Source organism: Lithobates pipiens, unplaced genomic scaffold (genome assembly GCF_037356315.1).
Source record: "Lithobates pipiens isolate NorthernLeopardFrog02 unplaced genomic scaffold, aLitPip1_a1.2 Scaffold_28, whole genome shotgun sequence".
Taxonomy (NCBI): Eukaryota; Metazoa; Chordata; class Amphibia; order Anura; family Ranidae; genus Lithobates; species Lithobates pipiens.
The window spans coordinates 50,796,105-50,819,060 of NW_027507789.1; the positions used below are offsets into that span (position 1 = coordinate 50,796,105).

A 22,956-nucleotide genomic window follows, 5' to 3' on the forward strand; every position below is an offset into this window, starting at 1 on the left:
TGCAGGGCTGAAGAGGATGGACACAGCTCGAGAAGCAAAAAATAGATATTAGTACAGCTGTGGGGACAGGACTTAGCTGGAAAGGCACCTGGTCAGCAGTCTATGGTTTCTGTACAGCTGTGGAGACTTAGCTTTCTGCACAACAGGGATGGGCAGGGCTTCGACATAAAATGCTTGCTGGAAAGGTCTCTGCTGGATATACATTTATATTATAAAGGATTACAGCTTGCATCCAATTTTCCTGCAATGCATTTATGTTCTTTGCAAACCTCCTATAAGTAAAAATTATTGTTGTATCATAGGAGATCATCTTTACCTGGTTCAGACTAGCTCACCTGGCTCAAATGCACTTTTTAGGACATGCATTGTGGGAACACACCCATAGTTTAGGTCCACTTCAGGAAAATACTTTGCCATTAGGGAGGCAGCATAGGTGGATATGGAAAGGTAAAATATGCACATCTGATAACAGCATGTGCCAAGGGGATCAGATTCTGGGTCAGGCATCTTGGCAGTCACGTGTTGTGTGACTTGAGAACACAAAGATCATAAAAGCCAGCATTCACTTTTCTGAAGTTCCTGTTGATATCAGCACCATTTTTTCCTTTTTACACTTTGGCATCCCCTACCCCCTGCCTCTTAATGGCTCAGTATTTTTCTGAAAAATGTAGGTCCCATTTAAGACAGAGTAGGTGTGGGTGATCCATGGTCAACAATAAAAATTTTTTTTAAAATCCACAAACCTTATGATCTCCAGCACTTTCTTCAGCACAGAGGACAATTTTGCAGCCTATAACATGGTATAGGAATAAGTTAAGATTATCAAATATGTAATTTAAACCAAAAATGTGCTGTATCTACACTGAAGAAAAACAATACTGGAAGAAAAAAAAAAAAGGACAAGCTTTTCTGCAAACAGAGCAGATCAAGGAGGCAGAGAATGTCTGAAAAAGATACTGTTGAAGGATACATAGCGGTAAAGGCATACGTTTATAAAAAAAAAAAAAAAATGGCTATAATGCAGAATGGAATTTGAGGAATATATATCTCCACAAATAAGAACAGAACCGAACATATAAATATAGGATCACAGACAGAAGCATGCAAACAATTGATAAGCCAAACTCCAACCAAAGTTTGTTTTTAGGTTCAGGAAATGGCTGAAAGCTTAGTCAGAAGAGATTTCCCCTCAATTCTTGTTCTGTCAGACATCTGTAAGGAAGTGAGGGAAGAGCTTAAATATTTTAGTATTGTCCCCCATGTCCCTGCTGGGGGAATTTCCCCTCAATTCCCGTTCTGCCCGACAACCATAAATTAGATAGGAACAGTTTATAAAACTAGAAAAAAAAAAAAAAAAAAAAAAAAAAAAAAACACCCCACACAACAGAAGTTATGATGCCTTCTTCAAAAATGTTTTGGCTGGAGTTTAAAACGGTCAATCCATCCAAAAGTGATATTTGAGTTATAAACTGAGCCCAATAGGCTGGTGCTAGCCTCTGGCTTCTCATTTGTTACTTCAAGAGGAGATCTCCAGTCATATTTCCTGACTCTGTCCACCTACTTTGTTCCATCCACCATTTTAAATTCCATGTTTGCAGACCCAGGAACTTAAAGCGGGGCTCCGCCCAAAAGGAGAAGTTCCGCTCTAAGCCCTTGTACACACGGTCGGAGAATCCGTCGGAATGTGTCCTATCGGACCGTGTCGTCGGATAATCCGACTGTGTGTGGTATGCATCGGACTGATTCCGTCTGACCCAATTTTCCAACATGTTGGAAATATTTCCCGACCAACTGGTTCGATCGGACATACTCATGTGTAGAGAATTTTGATCGGACCAAGTGCCACACATGCTCAGATCAAATTCCTACATCAAAGCTATTGGCTATTAGCCTGAACGTAGTCCCATCGTAATGAAATTACGTCATCACGTTCTGAATGATCGGATTTTTCGACAACTTAGTCCGACCGTGCGTATGCAACAGTTTCGGACAAGATCCGGCGGATTTGGTTGTCGAAATCTCAGACCGTGTGTACAGGGGCTAAGGACCCCTCCCCCACTCCTGGTAAAAAAATAAACAAAAAAATAGAACTTTTGGGAGCGGCTGATTTTAACAGGTACTTGCCCCCTCTTCACCTAGGTGATCAGAAGTTCTCCCTCCACTGTCTTCTGGGACACTTGACAGGTCCCAGAAGACTACGGGACCATTCCATTCACAATGAGCAGCACGGCTCATGCAGGAACAGTGTGCACCCAGCTGTGAAGCTGCTGTCACAGCCAGGTACCCGCAATTAACATTCCGGCGCTGGGGACAGAAGACAGGAGGAGAACAGCTGGAGAGAGCACACCGCTGACATCGCGGGACAGGTAAGTGGCTGTTTACTAAAAGTCAGCAGCTACAGTTTATGTGGCTGCTAACTTAATTTTTACACAGGAGACTGGAGCTCCACTTTAAGAACACATATCCCACCTCCAGAGTTCCCAAGAAATGTAGGTAATGATTGGCATCTACAAACAGTTGTAATATCAGTTTTACATGGACTGACGTTTTAAGAACAATATGCAAGCATTAGCAGACCGGAAGCAATGGTTAGACCAATGCATTCCAACAGATATGAAATCAGGAGGAAGATACGTACATTAAAGCGAACAGCTGCTTGGTTCATTGGAGGGTACATACTTAGAGCCAATTCATCCACACTGTTAAAAAAAAAAAAAAAAAAATTATTATTATTATTATTATAATATATATCAACATAACTATAGCAGACAATCATATACGTTTTTAAAGCAGACCTGAAATAAAAAAACAAAAAAAAAAACAAAGATCTGCTATTTTATAGCAAACATCTGGAAATAATAGGATTTTTTGTACTTGCCGCAAAACCCCTCTCTCTGTAATTCACCGACCGACACAGCTCCTCTCTGTACAAAGTGGGTTTGTTAGCCTGCCACTAGTAGAAACTAGGCAAAATTGTCACAATACACAGATTTGTCAGTTCCGCCCAGGGGGCCGGACCCTGTGCTAACAACCCTCCCTGCTGCCACAACAGCTTCAGTACGTCAACAAGCAGTATAAAACGTAGAGAAAAAAGGAGGGGTGGGTGCTGTGTCGGTCGATGAATTACAGAGAAAAGGATTTTACGGTGAGTACAAAAAATCCTATTTTCTCTTATATTCGCCGACCGACACAGCTCCTCTCTGTACAAAGTGGGACGTCCCCAAGCAGTACCAACATGAGGGGTGGGAAAAAAAACAGCATAAAAAAACTTCATCCACCATGGCAGTGGGAACCAGTGAAACTTTTCCCACAAAAACAGTGCGTGGAAAAACCACCACAAAAATCAGGGTACCCTCAACCGGAGTAATTACCCCAAAAAAACGCATCAACTGCGGAAGTAATGCAACAGTGCACTTAGCATAACAGCACTGTGTTTTTACCGAAAAAACGGCTATCTGCATATTGCAAGGCAACTACACGGCCGCCTGCAAGACTTTGCGGCCAAAACCTGCATCAGCCGATGCACCGACATCTACCCTGTAAAACTTGGTAAACGCGTGGACAGACGACCAGGTCACCGCCTTACACACCTGAGCGACAGAAGCTTGGTGTTCGAAAGGCCCAAGACGTCCCAATTGCCCTTGTGGAGTGGACCGTGACCGGAAAGGGGGGCACCTACCCCTTCAAAGCATAGCCCCTTCAATGCCATGCCTTTCTTGGGACCAGCCACTGAGACAAACAGCGAGTCTGACTTCCGAAAGGGAGCAGTGACAGACAAATACACCCTCAGAGCCCAAACCACGTCCAAAGCGTGAAGGGCCACCTCCTTAGAGTGCTTCGGCTTAGGACACAGGGATGGTAACACAATGTCCTTGTTGATATGAAAGGCCGATACAACCTTTGGCAGAAAAGATGGTTGTGGACACAACACCACCTTATCCTTGTGGATAACCAGATAGGGCGACTTGCAAGACAAGGCTGCCAGTTCCAAAACCCTCCTGGCCGATGTGATGGCCACAAGAAAAAAAAACTATTTTCTGAGAAAGAGTCAACAGGGGAATCTCCCGGATATTTTCAAAACGGCGGTTTCTGAAGCGCTGACAACACCAGGTTCAAATCCCATGGGGGTAATGGTGGACGCACCGGAGGGACTACATGACGAACCCCCTGAACAAAAGGTACTCACCAGCGAGTGAGACGCCAGGGGCCACTGAAAAAGGACAGGCAAAGCCGAAATTTGCCACTTAATGGTGCTTAAAGCCAACTTCTGGTCTACCCCTTGCTGCAGAAACAGCAGGATCCCGGATATGGAAAAGGAGCGCGGGGGCCAACCCCTCTCCTCACACATGGAGATGTAGGCCTTCCAGGTACGATGGTATATCGTCCGAGAAGAAGATTTGCGTGCCCTCAACATAGTTGGAATCACAGAGTCCGACAGACCCCGGTCCCTCAATACCTGGCTCTCAATAGCCATGTCGTCAAAGCCAGCGATGGTAAAGCAGGATGGAGAATTGGACCTTGAGATAGGAGTTCCTCTCGCAACGGCAGTCGCCAGGGAGCGTCTGCCACCAGACGCACCAGGTCTGCGTACCAGGACGCTGAGGCCAATCTGGGGCAACCAGTACTACCGGGATCTCCTCGGCTTCCACTCTGCGAAGCAGACGTGGCAACAGTTTCAGTGGAGGAAAGGCGTAGATCAGCTGGTACTGATCCCATGGAGCCACCAGCGCGTCTGACGTGTCTGCCCACGGATCTCTTTTCCTGGACACGACTCTTGGCACCTTCCGATTGAGACGGGAGGCCAGAAGATCCACGTCTGGTGTGCCCCACCTCAGGCACAGTAACCTGAACACCTCCGGATGCAACTCCCATTCCCCTGGGTTCAGCATCTGGCGACTCAAATAGTCCGCCTGCCAGTTCTCCACTCCGGGAATGTAAATGGCCGACAGGGCCGGTACGTGGCGCTCTGCCCACCGAAGTACTTGAGCTACCTCCCGAGCCGCGGCTGAGCTTCTTGTCCCCCCTTGGTGATTGACATATGCCACTGCAGTGCCGCTGTCTGACTGGATCCTGATCGGACGTCCCGTTAGTCTCATGGACCATGTGGAGAGGCACAGCCTGATCGCTCTCAATTCGAGCAGATTGATCGGCAACCAGGATTCTTCCGTCGACCGGAGACACTGAGCTGACTGAACTCCCATCACTCCACCCCAGCCGGATAGGCTGGCGTCCGTCGTAATCACTGTCCATTGTAGAGGTAGGAAAGACTTTCCCAACTGAATTGCCGGGGATCTCAGCCACCATATCAGAGAGTCTCTGACTGACTGGCTCACCTGAATCGAACGATTCAGGGACAACAGAGATTTGTCCCATTTTGACAGAATCTCTCTTTCTGCAAGACTCTGGTGTGGAACTGAGCATACGGCACCGCCTCGAAGGTGGCCACTATGAGTCCCAGGACTCGCATGCAAAAGCGAAGCGACGACCGCTTGCGGTTCCTCAGCAGTTTTACTGCTGACCTGAGAGTCTGCACTTTGTCTGAAGGAAGAAAGACTCTCGCTTCCTTGGAGTCCAGCAGCAAGCCTAGGTACTCCAGATGCTGGGTCGGTAGAATCTTTAGGTTCAACAGCCACCCAAATTCTTGCAAGGTCGCAATATCCTCCTCTAACTCTGAGGCGGATGATGCTCTCAGGAGGAGATCATCTAAATATCCACGATCGCGATCCCGCGTTGTCGCAGCAACGCCAAAACTGGAGCCAACACCTTGGTAAAAACTCGGGGAGCTGATGCCAGGCAAAATGGTAGAGCAACAATAGTGGGCTTCCCCAACTGCAAATCGCAGAAACTTTTGATGAAGCAGACATATGGGAACGTGCAGGTACGCATCCTGAATGTCCAAAGACGCCAGGAAGTCCCCCTGATGGAGTGCAGCGACTACCGAGCGAACCAATTCCATCCTGAACCTCTGTACTTTTACAAAGTGATTGAGGGCTTTTAGGTCCAAAATTGGGCGTACCCCTTCCTTTTTGGGAATTACAAATAGATTTGAATAGAACCCCTGGAAGTGTTCCGAATCCGGAACTGGTACCACCACCCCGCGACTCAGCAAGTCCCTTACTTCCCCCAAGAGGGCCTCCCGGCAAGCCGGGGTCATGGGTATGCTGGAGGGAAAGAACCTTGTCTGTGGCCAGGAGAGGAACTCTATCTTGCAGCCTGAGGAAATCAGATCGCAAACCCATCGGTCGTACAGTTGGGAAGACTACCTGGCTGCAAACTCCCGAAGACAACCCCCCACCCGAGACAGGGGTGGGGGCAAACCTTCATGCGGTAGAACTTTTTGTCGCAGGCTTGCGATGGCAGGGATGCTTCTGACCATCCGTGGCCGTCCTGTCGGGCTGGGGACGCTTCGCCGAAGCCCCGGTCGGACGAAAAAGCAGTTTGTAAGCGGAAAAAAAGAGGGCCCTTGCCTACGGCGTGGCTCCTTAGATTTCCTGGCTTGTGGGAGTAGGGCACTCTTACCCCCGGTGGCATTTTTAATAATGTCATCCAAGGAGGCTCCAAAGAGCCAGCCGCCAAGGAAGGGAAGATCCGTCAGGGCTTTCTTAGATGCCTGGTCAGCAGACCAGCACTTTAACCAAATCAGGCGCCGCAGCACCACAGCTGACACTGAAGCCCTGGATAACAAGGGAAGAGTATCCAGGGACGCATCAAAACGTACTCGAGGCCATGCACCAGTTGGTCCGCCAATTCCACACAGACAGGAGAAACCTTCTGCTCCCCCAACTCATGGTGCAAAAGTTTTGCCCACTCAGTCAAGGTCTGCGACACAGGTGCAGATGCCAGTACTGGTCGTATGGCGGACCCAACACCGTAAACAAGGAACGAGCCACTGCCTCGGCCTTCCTGTCCGTGGGATCCTTAAACGCAAGAGTCCCTTCCACCGGAATCGTGGTTACTTTATTCAACCTGGATACTGGGGGGGGTCCACGATTGGAGGAGCCGACCATTTTTTGAGAAGGCTTTCCTCGAAGGGGTAACATACCGCCATGTTTTTGGGGACCGAAAAGGTCCTTTGTGGCCGACCCCATTCCCTGTAGATGAATTTGTCAAAATAAGTCAAATACGGGAACACCTTAGGTGAACGTGCTGGCTTGCGGGACCCAAAGGGGACCGACACCTCAGCAGAGGAATCCGGTGGCTCCTGGATCTCAAGGGTATCACGCACAGCTGTGATAAGTGCTCCAACAAGCGCTTTGTCGCACCCGGACCTAGACGGGGAATCATCCTCGTTGTCTGACTGGTCCTGGTCAGCTTCGTCTGATAGGTCAGAGCAGGAGTCACCAGCTGCAGCAGGACCCGAGTCTGCATCAGAGCTCTCCCTAGAGGACGGGGGGAGGGGGGCAGGGGCCTTTCTAGCGCACCTTTCCTAACACGCGTCGCCTCCCATTTAGCAACAAATGAATTAAGGACCGCCGTCAGGGTGTCCATGGGCACAGCGCCATCTGCAGGTGACCCGGTTGCAATAGCCTGGATTTCGGGGGAAGAAAACAAAGAAACACCAGTTTCTGAAGCTATGCTGACCCTACCCTATCTGCCACCTGAAAGGGGACTTAAAACAGTGAAGGTCCCACCCTCCTGCTGCCGCTGGCTGGGGTGGTGGCTCTTAGCGTCAGATTTACCACCCTGAGGTGTTCTGTGTCGGTTACTAGCCATGCCTGTAGTCCCCAGGAGGTTACCCAAGTGCAGAGTGAAGAGGCTATGCCGGCCGCAGCAGTTGATATGAGCGCTGAAACGATCTGCAGAGCTTGCTCCAGCATTCAGGGAATGGCCGTTCAGCGTCCTGTATACACAGGAGCCACAGGAAACAGCGTGTGATAGCACATGGCAAGCTGCCACTAGAGAGCTGCGGTGAAAAAAAGCGATCGGGCTTCAAAAAAAAATGGCCGCCAATGCTCTGAATAGGAAAATTCTATAGAAAATGGCCGCTGAAGCTCACAAGGGGAACCTGCTCTGCCCTCAGCCAAAATGGCCGGCGGACAGCGCCATGTGGTGAAGAATAAAACTCACTGCACACAATGCTGGCCGCAGCAAAATACCCACACAGGCACCTCTTTGGGACCCCTCCACACCGGGGCCAGGACCACCGCTAGCCGCACAGACCACCTGCAGGTGAGAGACACAGCGAACCCCTGCACACACACCGCTCAGCAGATACATGCAGCCGACCCCCCCGGGGTGGGGGAGGGAAGATAGGGACGTGGGAGAGAAGAGAAGGAGGGGAGGTGACCCCCGAATCGACCTCCCAGGGAATGCCCAGCTGCCCAACCCCACTGAAGCAGGGAGAGCCATACTTACCAGTCCTAAAGAGCTGGGAGACATTCCATTAAAGACCCACTCCTGCGCAGTTACAGGGTGGCTGCTGGCCCGGTATACTGTGATCCAGACATCAGTAGCCCGGTAATATGTATACTCCGGAGCACTGGAGCTCACCGACCACCTCTGGAGCTGAGGCATGTCGTGGCCTGCCGAGCCGTAGCTGCGACCTGCACACGCTCGATGGCAGGACTGGGGGGACTACAAGGATAACTTAACCAGCCTGTCACCCAGCCGGCAGTTGATAGAAGATCACAGGATCATTCCTCTTGCGCAAAAATATACAAGTCCTGCATCGAAAAAGTGGACGAAGGGCCCGCAGGGTTCCTAGGTCATTCTCCTTCACTAGGCAAAATAAAACTGAAGCTGCTGTGGCAGCAGGGAGGGTTGTTAGCACAGGGTCCGCCCCCCTGGGCGGAACTGACAAATCTGTGTATTGTGTTACAATTTTGCCTAGTTTCTCCTAGTGGCAGGCTAACAAACCCACTTTATACAGAGAGGAGCTGTGTCGGTCGGTGAATATAAGAGAAATTTAATTTTGTCTAAGCAGTAGTAAAATGTATCTTGTGTCTTAAATTCCTCCTGAAAAATAACAGTACATTTCCTTATCTAAGCATTCCTGTGCTTTTCAGCACTTTTTTTTGGTAAATGTTTATTGATTTTACAGATATTTTTTATTTTATTTTTTGTACAAAAAGTTAGTGTACCACATTGAACAAAAACATACTGTAAGTAAGCAAGCGTCCAGGTTAATACATCACCATAGTACAAAGCAAAAAGACCTGTCTTTTAGATTCCCTACAGTATATAATTCAGTACATCAAAGCCACTTGGGGAGTCAAGTCAATCCCAACAGCTCATAGTTGCATGACATACAAAAGGTATACCATTTTAGTCTGATAGGATTGTGGCTTTTGTGTTTACCCAGGGGGACCAAACCTTTTCAAATTTCTTAAGGCAGCCACAAGCCTCATTACACATCAGGATAGCTAAGTCAATAAGCCTAAGCCAGTGGGTTAATGTGGGAGCAGTGTGAGATTTCCACTGAATAAGTATAATTTGTTTAGCATATTAAATAGACAAAGGAGTTTAGTCCAATTGGCTTTTCAGCATCTTAGCTGTACATCTGTAGCCCGAGATCATCTATGGAGCTGTGCCTCTTGCTGCTAAACTCCTTGGATTTGGAGTGAGATTTGGTGAGGTTACTACTATGCTGCTCACCATCCTCCTTACCATACTAGATGACCTGCAGTGCATTTATGTTTTTGCTTCGTTCCATCTGGGGTTCTGTGCTCTCTGCACCTTATCCTGTTGCTTTTTGAATATGCCCTGACAAGCTGTCAGATAGTCAGTCATTAGGGGGACAGCTCTGACAAGAGAAAGCAAAGCCCTGTCTCTATCAAGATGGCTGCCTTCAAACAGACACATATTACAGAAAAAGAAAGACGTTTTAGTAATGGGGAGATAACAAAATATCAGCTGAAAGGAGACCACACAAGTGACTGGTTCTTTTCCCTTTGCTTACGTTTTTTTTCCGTTTTTTTTCCCCCCAAAGTTTACCCACGCCTTAAAGTGGTTGTAAATGCTCAAAGTTTTTCACTGTCATGCATTCTATGCATGAAGGTAAAAAATCCTCCTCTGTGCAGCAGAGCCCCCTAATACTTACCCCCCCCCAAACCTGATCTTCTCCAGCGATGTGCATGAGAGCCTCAGTTCTCCAGGGACTCTCCCTCCTCACTGGCTGAGACAGCAGTGGGAGTCTCACAGCCATTGGGCTAATGAGGAGAGAGGAGGGGGTGGAGCCGAGCTGTAGCTCTGTGTGTGAATGGACACGCAGAGCCACAGCTTAAAAATGAGCCTGCTTGGGTGCCTCCCATGGCAAGCTGCTTGCTCTGGGGCCACTGGGAAGGAGGGAAGGGCCAAGAGCACTGGCGTGGGACCTGAAAAGCGGAGGATTGGGACTGCTCTGTGCAAATTATCATAACAGGTAAGTAGGACATGTTTGTTATTTAAAAAAAATAAAATAATAATAATCACATTAAGACAAAACTGGCATGATGGCAATGGAGGCGCAATGAAAATCAATCTCAGGAACATGCCATGAGTCATTTAAGATGTGATTACCACACAAAAGATTTATTGAGTGCTAAGAACAAATGCTGTGGACTGAAATTATTTTTTGCAAGGCTTACAGTGTGTGTGTGTGTGTGTGTGTGTGTGTGTGTGTGTGTGTGTGTGTGTGTTTTAAATATATGGGGATTTGCATTACTAAGAATATATGAAAAATGCACAAAGCTTATACCTGGGGCTCACTTCCTGTGTAATATCGGCCAGGTCATCCAGCTGTGCCACCTGATCTGCCGTCTCCACCTTCCCATGAGTCTTCAGGGCTCCCAGCACCTTCTTCATACAGGCTTTAGAGGCCTTCATAAGACCCAAGCATGGAGCTATAAGCCTGTGGTCTGCCTCAGACCAATAAGTATCCTGGTTTCCACGGGCACCCGTTTCATCATCTTCTAGGACGTCACTGAAAGGGTCCTCACCACTTGCCAAAGCCTGTCACATTGTAGTGTATTACGTATCAATTTCAGAGAAAAAAAATAAAAATAAATTAAACTTAGTGGGATAGAGAACCCCCAACATTTTTTTCTTTTAAAACACTAACATTATGACTTAAAGTGGTTGTAAAGGCAGAAGTTTTTTTTTTTTTTTTTATCTTAATGCATTAAGAGAGAGAGAGACAAGGCCTGACCACCACTGAATGGTAACATATTGATAAATGACACAAAACATAGCTAACGTGCCCCTAATCCCCCCCCCCCCCCCCAGGGATGTGCCACTGCAGGCACAACAGACACTCTGGAACATACTATGTCTTATGTCAAACACCAATAAAGTGATGATTGTTATCCAACCAGCTTGGCTTCAAGAATTTTCTATTTGCATGATGTTTCTCACCTACTTTCATGATTGGCACTAAATGGCAGCACGTTATTACTATTTGCTAAATGGTGATAGCAGAATATGCTTTATTTTGTGCACAGTACATTTTACAACGAGTGAAAGAACTGTAATTTTAAGCGAACAACAAGGAAGTCATATCGTTTTTTGCATCTCTTATTTGACAGTTCCGGTTGAAGTTTCAAACAGGCAATGTGAACCAAAAAGACCGGCAGCTACTGATGAGCAATTTCTCTTGCACCTTTGATGCCCTGGGAATCTTTTTGTCATATACTGTTTATTTACAAAAGAAAAAAACTATGGGCACAATTCACTAAAGGTTATCGCATGCGTAATGACAGTCATGTCACCTTAACGCATGCGATAACGAAAATGTAAAATTCACTATTGCTCATATGCGATATTTAGCACAAACACCAAAAACACTTGTTAAATACCGCATAAAAAAGGCATTAAAGTCAATTCACAAAAGGAAATAAATAAACGTGATATTTAAGTACTTGTCTAAACTTGTGATAACTATGGCAATGGACAGATCCCCCCCCCCCCCCCCCAGTGATTGCAGCAAGCATCAGCTAGATTTTAGTGAGGAGTTGTTTCTTGAGGATGGCAGACGGCATAGCAAAGAGGATAAAGCCTTGTGAATTCAGTCTTCTGGATTCTGGCAATGCAGAATAAGAGGAGAAGGAAGAGTGGTAATTTTAAAGGACAGAAGCTTTAGAGAGCGCACACGCCTGGAACAATTTACAGATGCCGATACCCAGCAGAAGTTCAGATTATCCAAGCCACATATCATGGAGCTTTACACCCAACTCATAGGGTACTCTGAGCCCTCGTCATTACAGATATGCCATACCAGCCATGATTAAATTGCTGGCTGTCATACACTTTTTTTGGAAAAGCATCATACCAGATGCTTGCAATAACTTCCCGCACAGTTTTAAAATGGCATTTAAGGCATACTTTGGAAAGATAGCGCATTTGAAATTTTAAGAATGGTTTCTTTGTGAATTACAGTTATTTTTTTCTGAACATTGTGGAATATTTTACCCACATACTCGGATGAGGTAAAATATCGCTTAGTGCCCTATATTCGTATAGTAACTAATCAGTTTAAAATATAAGCACTTATAAAGATAAAATTGACCCAAATCATAACATCCATTTAAACACATTTTTAATCATTAAAAGTTCCATACATTCCTATAGATGGTCCATATTCTACTTCCATTAGATGTGCGGAAGCAGCAACAAGTATGTACAATCCATAGGAATGGGGCCGTGGCACATCCGGCCAGGATGTTTTTCTTTCAAAGGATGGGCCACACAGTTAAAGACTTTTGAGCAGGTAAGAAGGTAATTATTTCATCATAGTTACATAAAAGGTGAGGTTGAAAAAAAATAAAAATAAATAAAAAAAGTCACAAGTCCATCAAGTCCAACCTATGTGTGTGATTTTATGTCAGTATTACATTGTATATCCCTGTATCTACCCGGTCGTTCAGGTGCTTATCTAATAGTTTTTTAAACCATTGATGCAGTTTAAGGTTAAACCTCTTTTCTTCTCATTTTAATGAGTGGCCATGTGTCTTATTAAACTCCCTTCCCCGGAAATTTTTTATCCCTATTGTGGGGTCGCCAGTATGGCAATTTGTAAATTGAAATCATATCCCCTCAAGTGTCTCTTCTCCAGAGAGAATAAGTTTGGTGCTCGCAACTTTCTTCATAACCAATATCCTCCAGACCCTTTACTAGCTTTGACGCCCTTCTCTGTGCTCCATTTCCAGTACATCCTTCCTGAGGACTGGTGCCCAGAACTGGACAGCATATAGGTGAGGCCGGACCGGAATATTGTAGAGCGGGAGAATTATCGTTTTATCTCTGGAGTTTATCCCCTTTTTAAAGCATGCCAATATTCTGTTCGCTTTGTTAGCAGCAGCTTGGCATTGCATGCAATTGCTGAACCTATCATCTACTAGGACCCCCAGGTCCTTTTCCATCCTAGATTTCCCCAGAGGTTCTCCCCCCAGTGTATAGATTGCATTCATATTTTTGCCTCCCAAATGCATTATTTTAAATTTTTCCACATTAAACCTCATTTGCCATGTAGTTGCCCACCTCATTAATTTGTTCAGATCTACTTGCAAGGTTTCCACATCCTGCGGAGAAGTTATTGCCCTGCTTAGCTTAGTATTGTCTGCAAATACAGAGATTAAACTGTTTACCCCATCCTCCAGGTTGTTTATGAATTAAATTAAATAGGATTGGTCCCAGCACAGAACCTTGGGGGACCCCACTACCCACCCCTGACCACTTCGAATATTCCCTATTTATTACTACCCTCTGAACTCACCCCTGCAGCCAGGATTCAATCCATGTACTCACCCTATGGTCCCTGCCAACGGACCTTACTTTGTACAGTAAAGATTTATGGGGAACTGTGTCAAATGCTTTTGAAAAATCCAGATACACCATGTCTACGGGCCTTCCTTTATCTAGATGGCAACTCACCTCCTCAGAGAAAGTTAATAGATTGGTTTGGCAAGAACGATTCTTTAATCCATGCTGATTACTGCTAAAGATACCATTTTCATTACTAAAATCTTGTATATAGTCCCTTATCATGTAGACCTTATTGAGGAGGGAGGAGTTTATACTGATTGTATAAAGTAGATCTCACCTGTTCCATCTCTTCTAGCGCATCCTTAACCACACCCAGATATCCAGATACAGTTGCTACAACAGCAGCCTGGTTATCTGTCAATATATGATTTTAAGAACAGATTTAAGAATAGTACAAAATGCTGTGAAAAAATATATTTGCTCCTATTAAATGCAACTTTGCTTAATGGCCTGAGAACATTTAGTGTACAAAGTGAAATATTAGATTAGCCACAGAATCCCTTCTTAACCCACTTTATTAATTTTTTATAGTTATTAAAAACTATTTTAAAAATAACTACCGTCATGGACTTAAAACCCTGTTGTAGTTGAAATACCTGCCACCGAATGTATCCTGTAATACAAAATAGGTCCTTGTGTGCCATTGCATGAGAATACATATTAAAGAGGAAGTAAACCCTGATGAGTTTACTTCCTCTTTCATTCCCTGCAAAGGCAAAGCATAATGGACTACTATGCATCGCATAGTAGCCCATTATGTGTCACTTACCTGACACAGGAGCTAGCGAAGTCGCCGCTGTCCCCTGTAGTCCGCCGCATTCATCTTGTTGGTGGGGTCTCGCAGCTCCGCCGCTGTCATTCGGCGAAGCCGCGATGACGTCACTCACGCGCATGCGCACGGGAGTCGACACGCGCGGCAGCTCCATTCGCTCAGTGCGCCTGCGCACCGCTCCGTTTTCGGGCAAATATCTCCTAAACCATATAGGTTTAGGAGATATTGCTTGGACCTACAGGTAAGCCTTAATCTAGGCTTACCTGTAGGTCAAAGTGGTTTGTAAGGGTTTACAACCACTTTAAGCACTTGTTTTAAAGTGGAACTTTACCCAATACAGTTTGTCAACAATTAAAGCGGAGTTCAACCCAAAAGTGGAACTTCTGCTTATATGCTTCCCCCTCTGGTGTCACATTTGGCACCTTTCGGGGGGGGGGGGGGGGTTCCCTTACCAGGAATGGCAGCACAGCACCCAGGAGTTGATCCGAAGATTGGCTGGGGCGCCGACATTGCGGGCTCCCTGGACAGGCAAGTGCTATAGTATTTGTAGCTTTGTAGCTGCTGACTTGGTTTGCCCCCACTGGATCGCATGGTACAAAATGACCATGGAATGCGGCTGCAGTGCAGCTCCAAAAACGGTGCCTGCACTTTTTTGGTGCGATATTGGTGTGCGATTTGAACCCATTCAAAATGAATGGGCTCAAATCACACCACACTGAAAAGCATGTGAATTGCACTGGAATGCGGTGTGGTTCATATGCGATTCACATGCGGGTAAAAGTATGAACCGGGGCTTAAGGTTCTTTAACAAAAGAAAGTTGTACATTATTAATGTTAACAAAAATTAGTGTGCTGTAAATTTCCTCCAGCATTGTCCCCGTTTCTTCTTACTGGAGGCCACTATTTTGTTAACGCTGAGAACAGTTACTTCCTTATTAACCCCCCCCCTTATAATATATCACATTTTGTAATTAAAATATTACATTTCCAGCCTTGGTTGTATGCCTTGGACCAACTGCATGGGAAACTGCAGGTCAATGCCGACGCCCAGTGCTCCACAGCATTAGCAATGCAGTATAATGCATACTATCAGGATGTGTCAAGGACACGAGTATACCTTCAATAATTACACGAACATACCCTTCTTCACAGGGTTCGAAAGCCCTGCACTGTACACTACGACACTAGGGGACCACCATCAGATTGGCGGTGTGGGGGGAAAAAAAAGAGCAGCACCAGATTGTGTGAAAATTCTACCTGTACCACCTAGACATGAGCATTTAACCCTTGCAGTGAAGACAGGGGTGTAGTAGGGCCCCTGCAAGGATAGATTGTTTTTCTACAGCCCAGTTCCTGGAATTAAAAGTACACCTGTACCATTAAAGCCAATATGAGGTGTGTCCGCACAGATGCAGACAGTGCTAATATTAAGCTTACTTGATCATTTACTTGTATTGAAACAATGGATATATTTAAAAGAAAAAAAAAAAACACACACACACACACACACACACACACACACACAAACTAAAAACCAGAAAATGTACACAGGCAATGAGACAGAGTTACCTTTAGGAATCTGCTCAAACTGATCACATGCTTCCCACACACTGCCCGTAGAAACCAGCTGTACCTTTGTCAGACTACAAGTAGGAAACATGAGAAGACACATATGGGATGAATAATTAATACGCACCAGTCATAGTATAGGATACATTATCAGATCTCACATCATACCTTTGTATACGAGAATTTAAGATTACTTCTATGAGTTGCATGGTGCCCTCTATCACGTCCGCCACAGCTTCTCTAATGGTCTTACGTAGTGTTATACCTGTATACAGGGTACATACAAACACAGTATGACAAATACATAACTTAAGGTGGAACTCTAGCCAAAATACTTTAGTTTTGGATAAAGTGAGGCTAGGTTGGAACCTCGCTCTAACATGTTTGTATTTCTGTCTGTGCTTCAATTACAGATATTTAGCTTTATTAACTATGTGGACACACGATCACACGTACTGGAACAACAGGTGGCAATAAAATATTTTTTAGTAGTTGGAGAGGACCTAGAATTTCTGTTTCTGGTTTTTATGGCTGTGTAGTTACTGAGACAGGATTAAAAGGCTAAATCTTCATACGAAGATACAGATGGCAGTAAAAGCTGACAGAGGCTCTAATTCTTCCAATCTGTTATCCAAAAAAAAAAAAAAAAAGTTCCAATTTTATGTTAAGATATCAGTAAATTGAAGATTTTACCTTTTATTATAACCATGTATGATATCTACAGTGGATATAAAAGTCTACACACCCCTGTTAAAATGTCAGGTTTCTGTTACATTAAAAAAAGGAGACAAAGATGAATTTCAGATATTTACGCCTTTAATGTGACCTATAAACTGTACAACTCAATTGAAAAACAACCTGAAATCTTTTAGGTGGAAGGATGTAAAAATAAAAAATATGGTTGCATACGTTTTCACACCCTAAACTAATACTCTGGTTGAAGCCCCTTTTGATTTTATTACAGTGCTCAGTCTTTTTGGGTAGGAGTCCATCAGCATGGCACATCTTGACTTGGCAATATTTGCCCACTCTTCTTTGCAAAAACACTTCAAATCTGTGAGATTGAGAGGGCATCTCCTGTGCACAGCCCTCTTCAGATCACCTGACAGATTTAGGTCTGGGCTCTGGGTGGGCCATTCCAAAACTTTAATGTTCTTCTGGTGAAGCCATTCCTTTGTTGATTTGGATGTATGCTTTGGGTCATTGTCATGCTGAAAGATGAAGTTCCTCTTCATGTTCAGCTTTCTAGCAGAAGCCTGAAGGTTTTGTGCCAATATTGGCTGGTATTTGGAAGTGTTCATAATTCACTCTACCTTGATTAAGGCTCCTGTTCCAGCTGAAGAAAATCAGCCCCAAATGATGCTGCCACCAACATGCTTCACGGTGGGTATGGTGTTCTTTTGGTGACGTGCAGTGCTTTTTGCACCAAACACATCTTTTGGAATTATGACCAAAAAGTTCAACCAGACCATAACACATTTTCCCACATGTTTTTGGGAGACTTCAGATGCGTTTTTTTCAAACTGTAGCTAGGTTTGGATGTTTTTCTTAGTAAGAAAAGGCTTCAATCTTGCCACTCTACCCCATAGCCCTGACATATAAGGGAAAGATAGAAGAAGCACAAAACACATAACAAATAATCAGGTACAGATTAAAAGTATGGTAACAATCCAATATAGTCCAATTGCCCCCATTCTCTAAGGAGGGCTTAGTTGGGGACCAATCTCCCGACGCCTTTATTTCCAGACATATGAAGAATACAGAAGATTGTTGTCACATGTAGCACACAGCCAGTACTTGGCAGATATTCCTGTAGCGCCTTTAATGTTGCTGTAGGCCTCTTGGCAGCCTCCCTGACCAGCTTCCGTCTCGTCTTTTCATCAATTTTGGTAATTCTTGGTAATGTCACTGTTGTGCCATATTTTCTCCACTTGATAGCGACTGTCCTCACTGTGTTCCATGGCATATCTAATGCCTTGGAAATTCTTTTCTACCCTTCTCCTGATTGATACCTTTCAACAATGAGATCCCTCTGATGCTTTGGAAGCTCGCTACTGACCCTGGCTTTTGCTGTAGGATGCGACTAAGAAAATGTCAGGAAAGACCTACTAGAACAGCTGAACTTTATTTCGGGTTAATCTGAGGCACTTTAAATGATGGCAGGTGTGTACTGACTCCTATTTAACATGAGTTTGAATGCAATTGCTTCATTCTGAACACAGCTACAACCTCAGCTAAAAGAGGGCGACAAAAAGGACAGGGGGGCACTCTTTATGTCTAGAGGAAAAGAGATTTAATCTCCAAATATGGAAAGGTTTCGTCACAGTAAGAGCTGTGAAACTGTGGAATAGACTCCCTGCAGAGGTGGTTCTGGCCAGCTCAGTAGATTGCCTTAAGAAAGGCCTGGATACTTTCCTAATTGTACATAATATAACTGGGTACTAACATGTAAAGGTAAAGTTGATCCAGGAAAAATCCGATTGCCTCTCGGGGGATCAGGAAGGAATTTTTTCCCCTGCTGTAGCAAATTGGATCGTGCTCTGCTGGGATTTTTCGCCCTTCTCTGGATCAACTGTGGGCATAGAATTGGGTATATGGTATTGTAGAAATAATTATATATATATTTTTTTTCTAATGGTTGAACTGGGTGTCTTTTTTCAACCTGACCAACTATGTAGGGTGTGCACACTTATGCAACCACATTATTTTAGGTATTTATTTTACCCAAACCCCCCCCCCCCCCAAAGATTTCTGTTTGTGCTTCAATTGAGTTGTACAGTTTATAGGTCACATTAAAAAAAAAAGTGGAAAAAGTTCTGAAACCTGACATTTTAAACAGGGGAGTGTAGACTTTTTATATCCACTGTATATTGTATGGTTCAACCACTCTTTTTCTATGTGCATTCAGTAAATAAAGTTAAGCAACTATGTTAAAAAAAAAAATATTAAATAACAAGTATTAATATTATAACATTTTTTATATACAATGTTATAGTATTATTCTTCTTTAAGGTTTGCATAGATTCCACTGTAACTCAGATACTTATTGATACCATTCTTCAAATGTTTAATTCTTTATATTGTTATTTTAAATTTTATTCAAAAACAGTTTGTAAACAAAACAAAAAATAATTAAAATAAATTAAAAAGCTCCTGCTAGGGGGAAATAAATGTAAACTTCCAACTTTTTGAGAACTGGGCTATTTGCACATTAGTGCTTTTGCTGCAGTGTTCAGCACTGCACACCCAAACTATTTCATGCAGTGGTTTAGGTATGTTTTGCATACAGTGTTTTGTTTAGTTTCCTTCAAGGATGATTTCACTGCAAAAATACTTTGAGAACACATTTATGACATCCCCATTTCCATTACAAGGGGCCCCAGTGGCATCACTTTAGGAAGCACTACTCACCTTGCTTCTTGGGGAGCGAGTAATATAAAGTTGAAGCTGCCAAAATAGAATTGAGAAGCCCATCACTGAGCTTTTGACAGTCCTGGAAGAAAACAGAAATGATAGAGAAGTTATTTTAAGAAAGTTATTAGATTTTAAGTAAAATTGTATGTATAGTACAAGTATTGCATGATCACATGCCTTGTAAATAAATGGTCAGTTCCTATCAAGTAGATTTCTGTTTTTATTATAATTTAGATGGTTTTAGGCCCTTTGAATGCTTACTTTTCACAGGGTCTGCGGCAGATATAGCTGCAACTCAGCTCTCAGCATCATCTACTTGCCAAAGTCATTTTGAATCTCCCCGATTGGCTCTATCCACTGAACTGACTGCAAGTCATCAAAGAGTGACTTTGTACACCAGCATCCACCTCTAACTGAAATGTTACTTTTTGGTTAACTGTCCATTTAAGGATATATATATATAAAATATGCTGTAACTGGCATACTCAAGCCACATATAATACAAGCAAACAAACATAGAGTCAAATAAAAGTTAGACACATCTCAGTCTCTTTATTGGCTCCATAATACATACCTTAAATAGGCCAGAAATACAGCCAATAATTTCATTGTACAGGAGATTGTACAAAGTATCAAGAGAGATTGGACTCAGTTTATAGTGTGTCTGCCAATGACATTGTCAGGGATTTGTACAATTATGGATAGCCTAACTTCTGTATAATATGTAGTGAAATTAGCATAAATGCTCTTCCAGTCGAATGTGGGTAATGTGTGGGGGATAAACTAGCAGAGCCTATGAAACGTGTGTTGGATCAAGTATGAGAACAGCAGGAGTGCTGCACCAGTTAAAGTGGTTGTAAAGGCTGACCTTTTTTTATTTTTTTTATTTTTTTTTACCTCCCCCCAATACATACCTGAGGTCCATCTAGATTGCTTGCTGTGGGGGCACTCAAGAGGAAGGAGGGAGCAGGCACACCGAAGAGGGACCTGAGAAGAGGAGGATCCAGGCTGCACAGGGCAGGTAAGTATAAACATTTTCTTCTTTTTTTTTTGTTTAAAAATAACAAAACGACTTTAGTATTACTTTAAGTCTGGGTAATGTATGGTATATAAAAGTACAATCTAGGTAATGTATGGCAGATATAGCATGGGTGCTGCACAATGGATGGTGCTAGTAGGAGAGGTGATCCAGCAGAGTCTTAGTAATGTACACTTCATCTAGTGCAAGTGCTGACCTATCAGTCTTAGTAACATACACTTGATCTTTTATAAGTGGTGATGCAGAAGAATCTATGTAATGTATACTTGACCTAGTAGAAGTGCTGATCTATCAGCGTTTGGGCAATATATGGTATATCTAGCATGAATGTTACACCAGAGAGCCCAGGCTAAGCCGTAGAGGAATTGATATTCTACCTTTCTGCCATAGGTGGAAGAAAAAAAAATTATATTTTTTTTATATAATATATATATATATATATATATATATATATATATATATATATATATATATTCCCCCCCCCCCCCCCATCAACAAAGACAGTGTTAACCTCCCTGGCGGTATGATTATGTCAGATCTTTGATGCTCAAAGCGGGGCATTGTTTTGCATGGAAATTTGGCGTTTTATGTTGTAGGCCTGTAATTCTTAGGAATGACACACTTAAATCTGTCCAAACAAGAGTCTAGTAGGCATCCCAGGTATGATAAAGTTTGAAACACAAAATAAAAAATTATTTATAATAACATAATATAATAAAGTTTATTCAATAATATAATCAAAAACATTGAAATTTCCTCAGTTGCAGAATTGTCGCGATCGTTACTTTCAGTGTTTGATAACAAATTTCCCCACAAATCACTATCACTCAATTCTGCAAGTGATTTTAAATTTATTATCGTTGTTTTCTAGCTGGTTTAAAACCGCTTTTGACATAAAGGGACACTTTTTGGTTGCTATTGACATTCCCAAGTTTCCAGGCAGAAAGAACCGTATTTATAATATAAAACTCCATGTAGGGCACTGGACAAAGCATTAGGGGCAAAAAGGGATCTGAAATGATTTGCTACAATAGACTGTAATCTTACAGATTACATTACAGTATGTATTGTGCGTTTGACTTTTTGAATCTGGCGCCAGGTCCTGTCCCCGTACGTCGCGGCGCTCACAGGTAATGGAGCCCGGCACTGTGATAGATGGAGCGGTGGCACAGCTCGCAAACACAGCGGGGAGACATCGCAGTATCCTGGGGACAAGGTAAGTAACTTTGCCTGGATCCTGCAATGCGATCACGAGAGTGGCTCGGGGGGTTACTGTTTTTGGTACTGAAAATTCACCCCGAACCACACTCAGGATTACCGCCAGGGAGGTTAATAGGGAAATGCCTCCCGCAGCGCTATTGTGTTCTGCTGGCAGGGGGGCACAAGGAGCCAGAATACAATGATTACTGTTAGCAGCTATATCCACTGGCAGCAATCTAAAGTAGAAAAACCAGACAGCTTGGCTGTACCCACGAGGATCAATGGATTGACTTGGATACAATCATCCTGCCCATACATGGATCAAAATTCAGACAGTCACAGCTGAAAAGGACAAACTCTGGTGTATGGCTGGCTTTAGCAATGTAATCTTGACCTAGTATAAGCGCTGATCTAGAAGCATCTAGATAGAGGTTTGTCTCAATCTCCATTAACACACACACAAGAATTGGCTTACATCTTCTGATGGCAATGGAGGTTTGGAGTAAGCCAGGCTCATTTTAGTTGCCTCTTGAGAAGTTGCTTTGATTGCTTGCCCTGAAAAAAGAGAAAACAGAAACCTCAAACCTACAGCATTTGTATAAAGGCCTAACAATCCTGACATCTATTTTGCAAGCTTTTGTATATACAAAAAGGTATTTTGGATAGATAGATAGATAGATAGATAAAGTTTTGATTGCAATGAGAGATATTTACTGATTCGTAAACTTTGGCATCTTCCTGTAATGATAATTAATGATTGATACGTTGCGCACACAAAAGAGCAAGGACTGGATCATTTTCTTATAACAAATGGTATCCACAGTTACAGCTATTGAAAGATTTTAAGGGCAATATTACCTGGCGTTAGGATGAATTCAAATTCGTTTTTTTCCCCCAGAAAGGCAGTTTCCCAGAGGGCTTGCTTGAGAGATAACAAAATGAATGGATGTATTTACTTTATTTTTTAACCCCCAACATAAGAGTAGAGCCCTTCCAAAAGATGAGATACTGGGGGAGGAGCAGACAAGAAGGCTCCACATCCCACAAATACAATTCAAATTTGTTGAAGTAAACCTGTCACAAAACTGGACAAGTCAAACCTAACTTATAATGAAAGCATAAGTGGAATTTACCTGTAGCAGAAACCTCAACAATCTTCAGTTCATCTGGGTATAGACACAACTGAGGTTCTATGCAAATTTGAGCCCTCCCTTTACAAAACTGA

General features: G+C 43.6%; 1 protein-coding gene across 1 annotated transcript in view; it reads right to left on the reverse strand.

Annotated features, from left to right (window-relative positions):
* The window catches only part of CCNDBP1 (cyclin D1 binding protein 1), a 36,658-nt gene that overhangs the window by 5,270 nt on the left and 8,432 nt on the right, over positions 1-22,956 (reverse strand). The window contains exons 3-10 of the mRNA XM_077459197.1: positions 22,207-22,286; positions 19,490-19,571; positions 16,247-16,343; positions 16,079-16,152; positions 14,015-14,091; positions 10,676-10,929; positions 2,639-2,699; positions 744-790 (exon numbers count right to left, since the gene is read on the reverse strand). Of these exons, the coding sequence (XP_077315323.1) occupies positions 744-790; positions 2,639-2,699; positions 10,676-10,929; positions 14,015-14,091; positions 16,079-16,152; positions 16,247-16,343; positions 19,490-19,571; positions 22,207-22,286 (772 nt within the window). The remainder of the gene's footprint in view (positions 1-743; positions 791-2,638; positions 2,700-10,675; positions 10,930-14,014; positions 14,092-16,078; positions 16,153-16,246; positions 16,344-19,489; positions 19,572-22,206; positions 22,287-22,956) is intronic.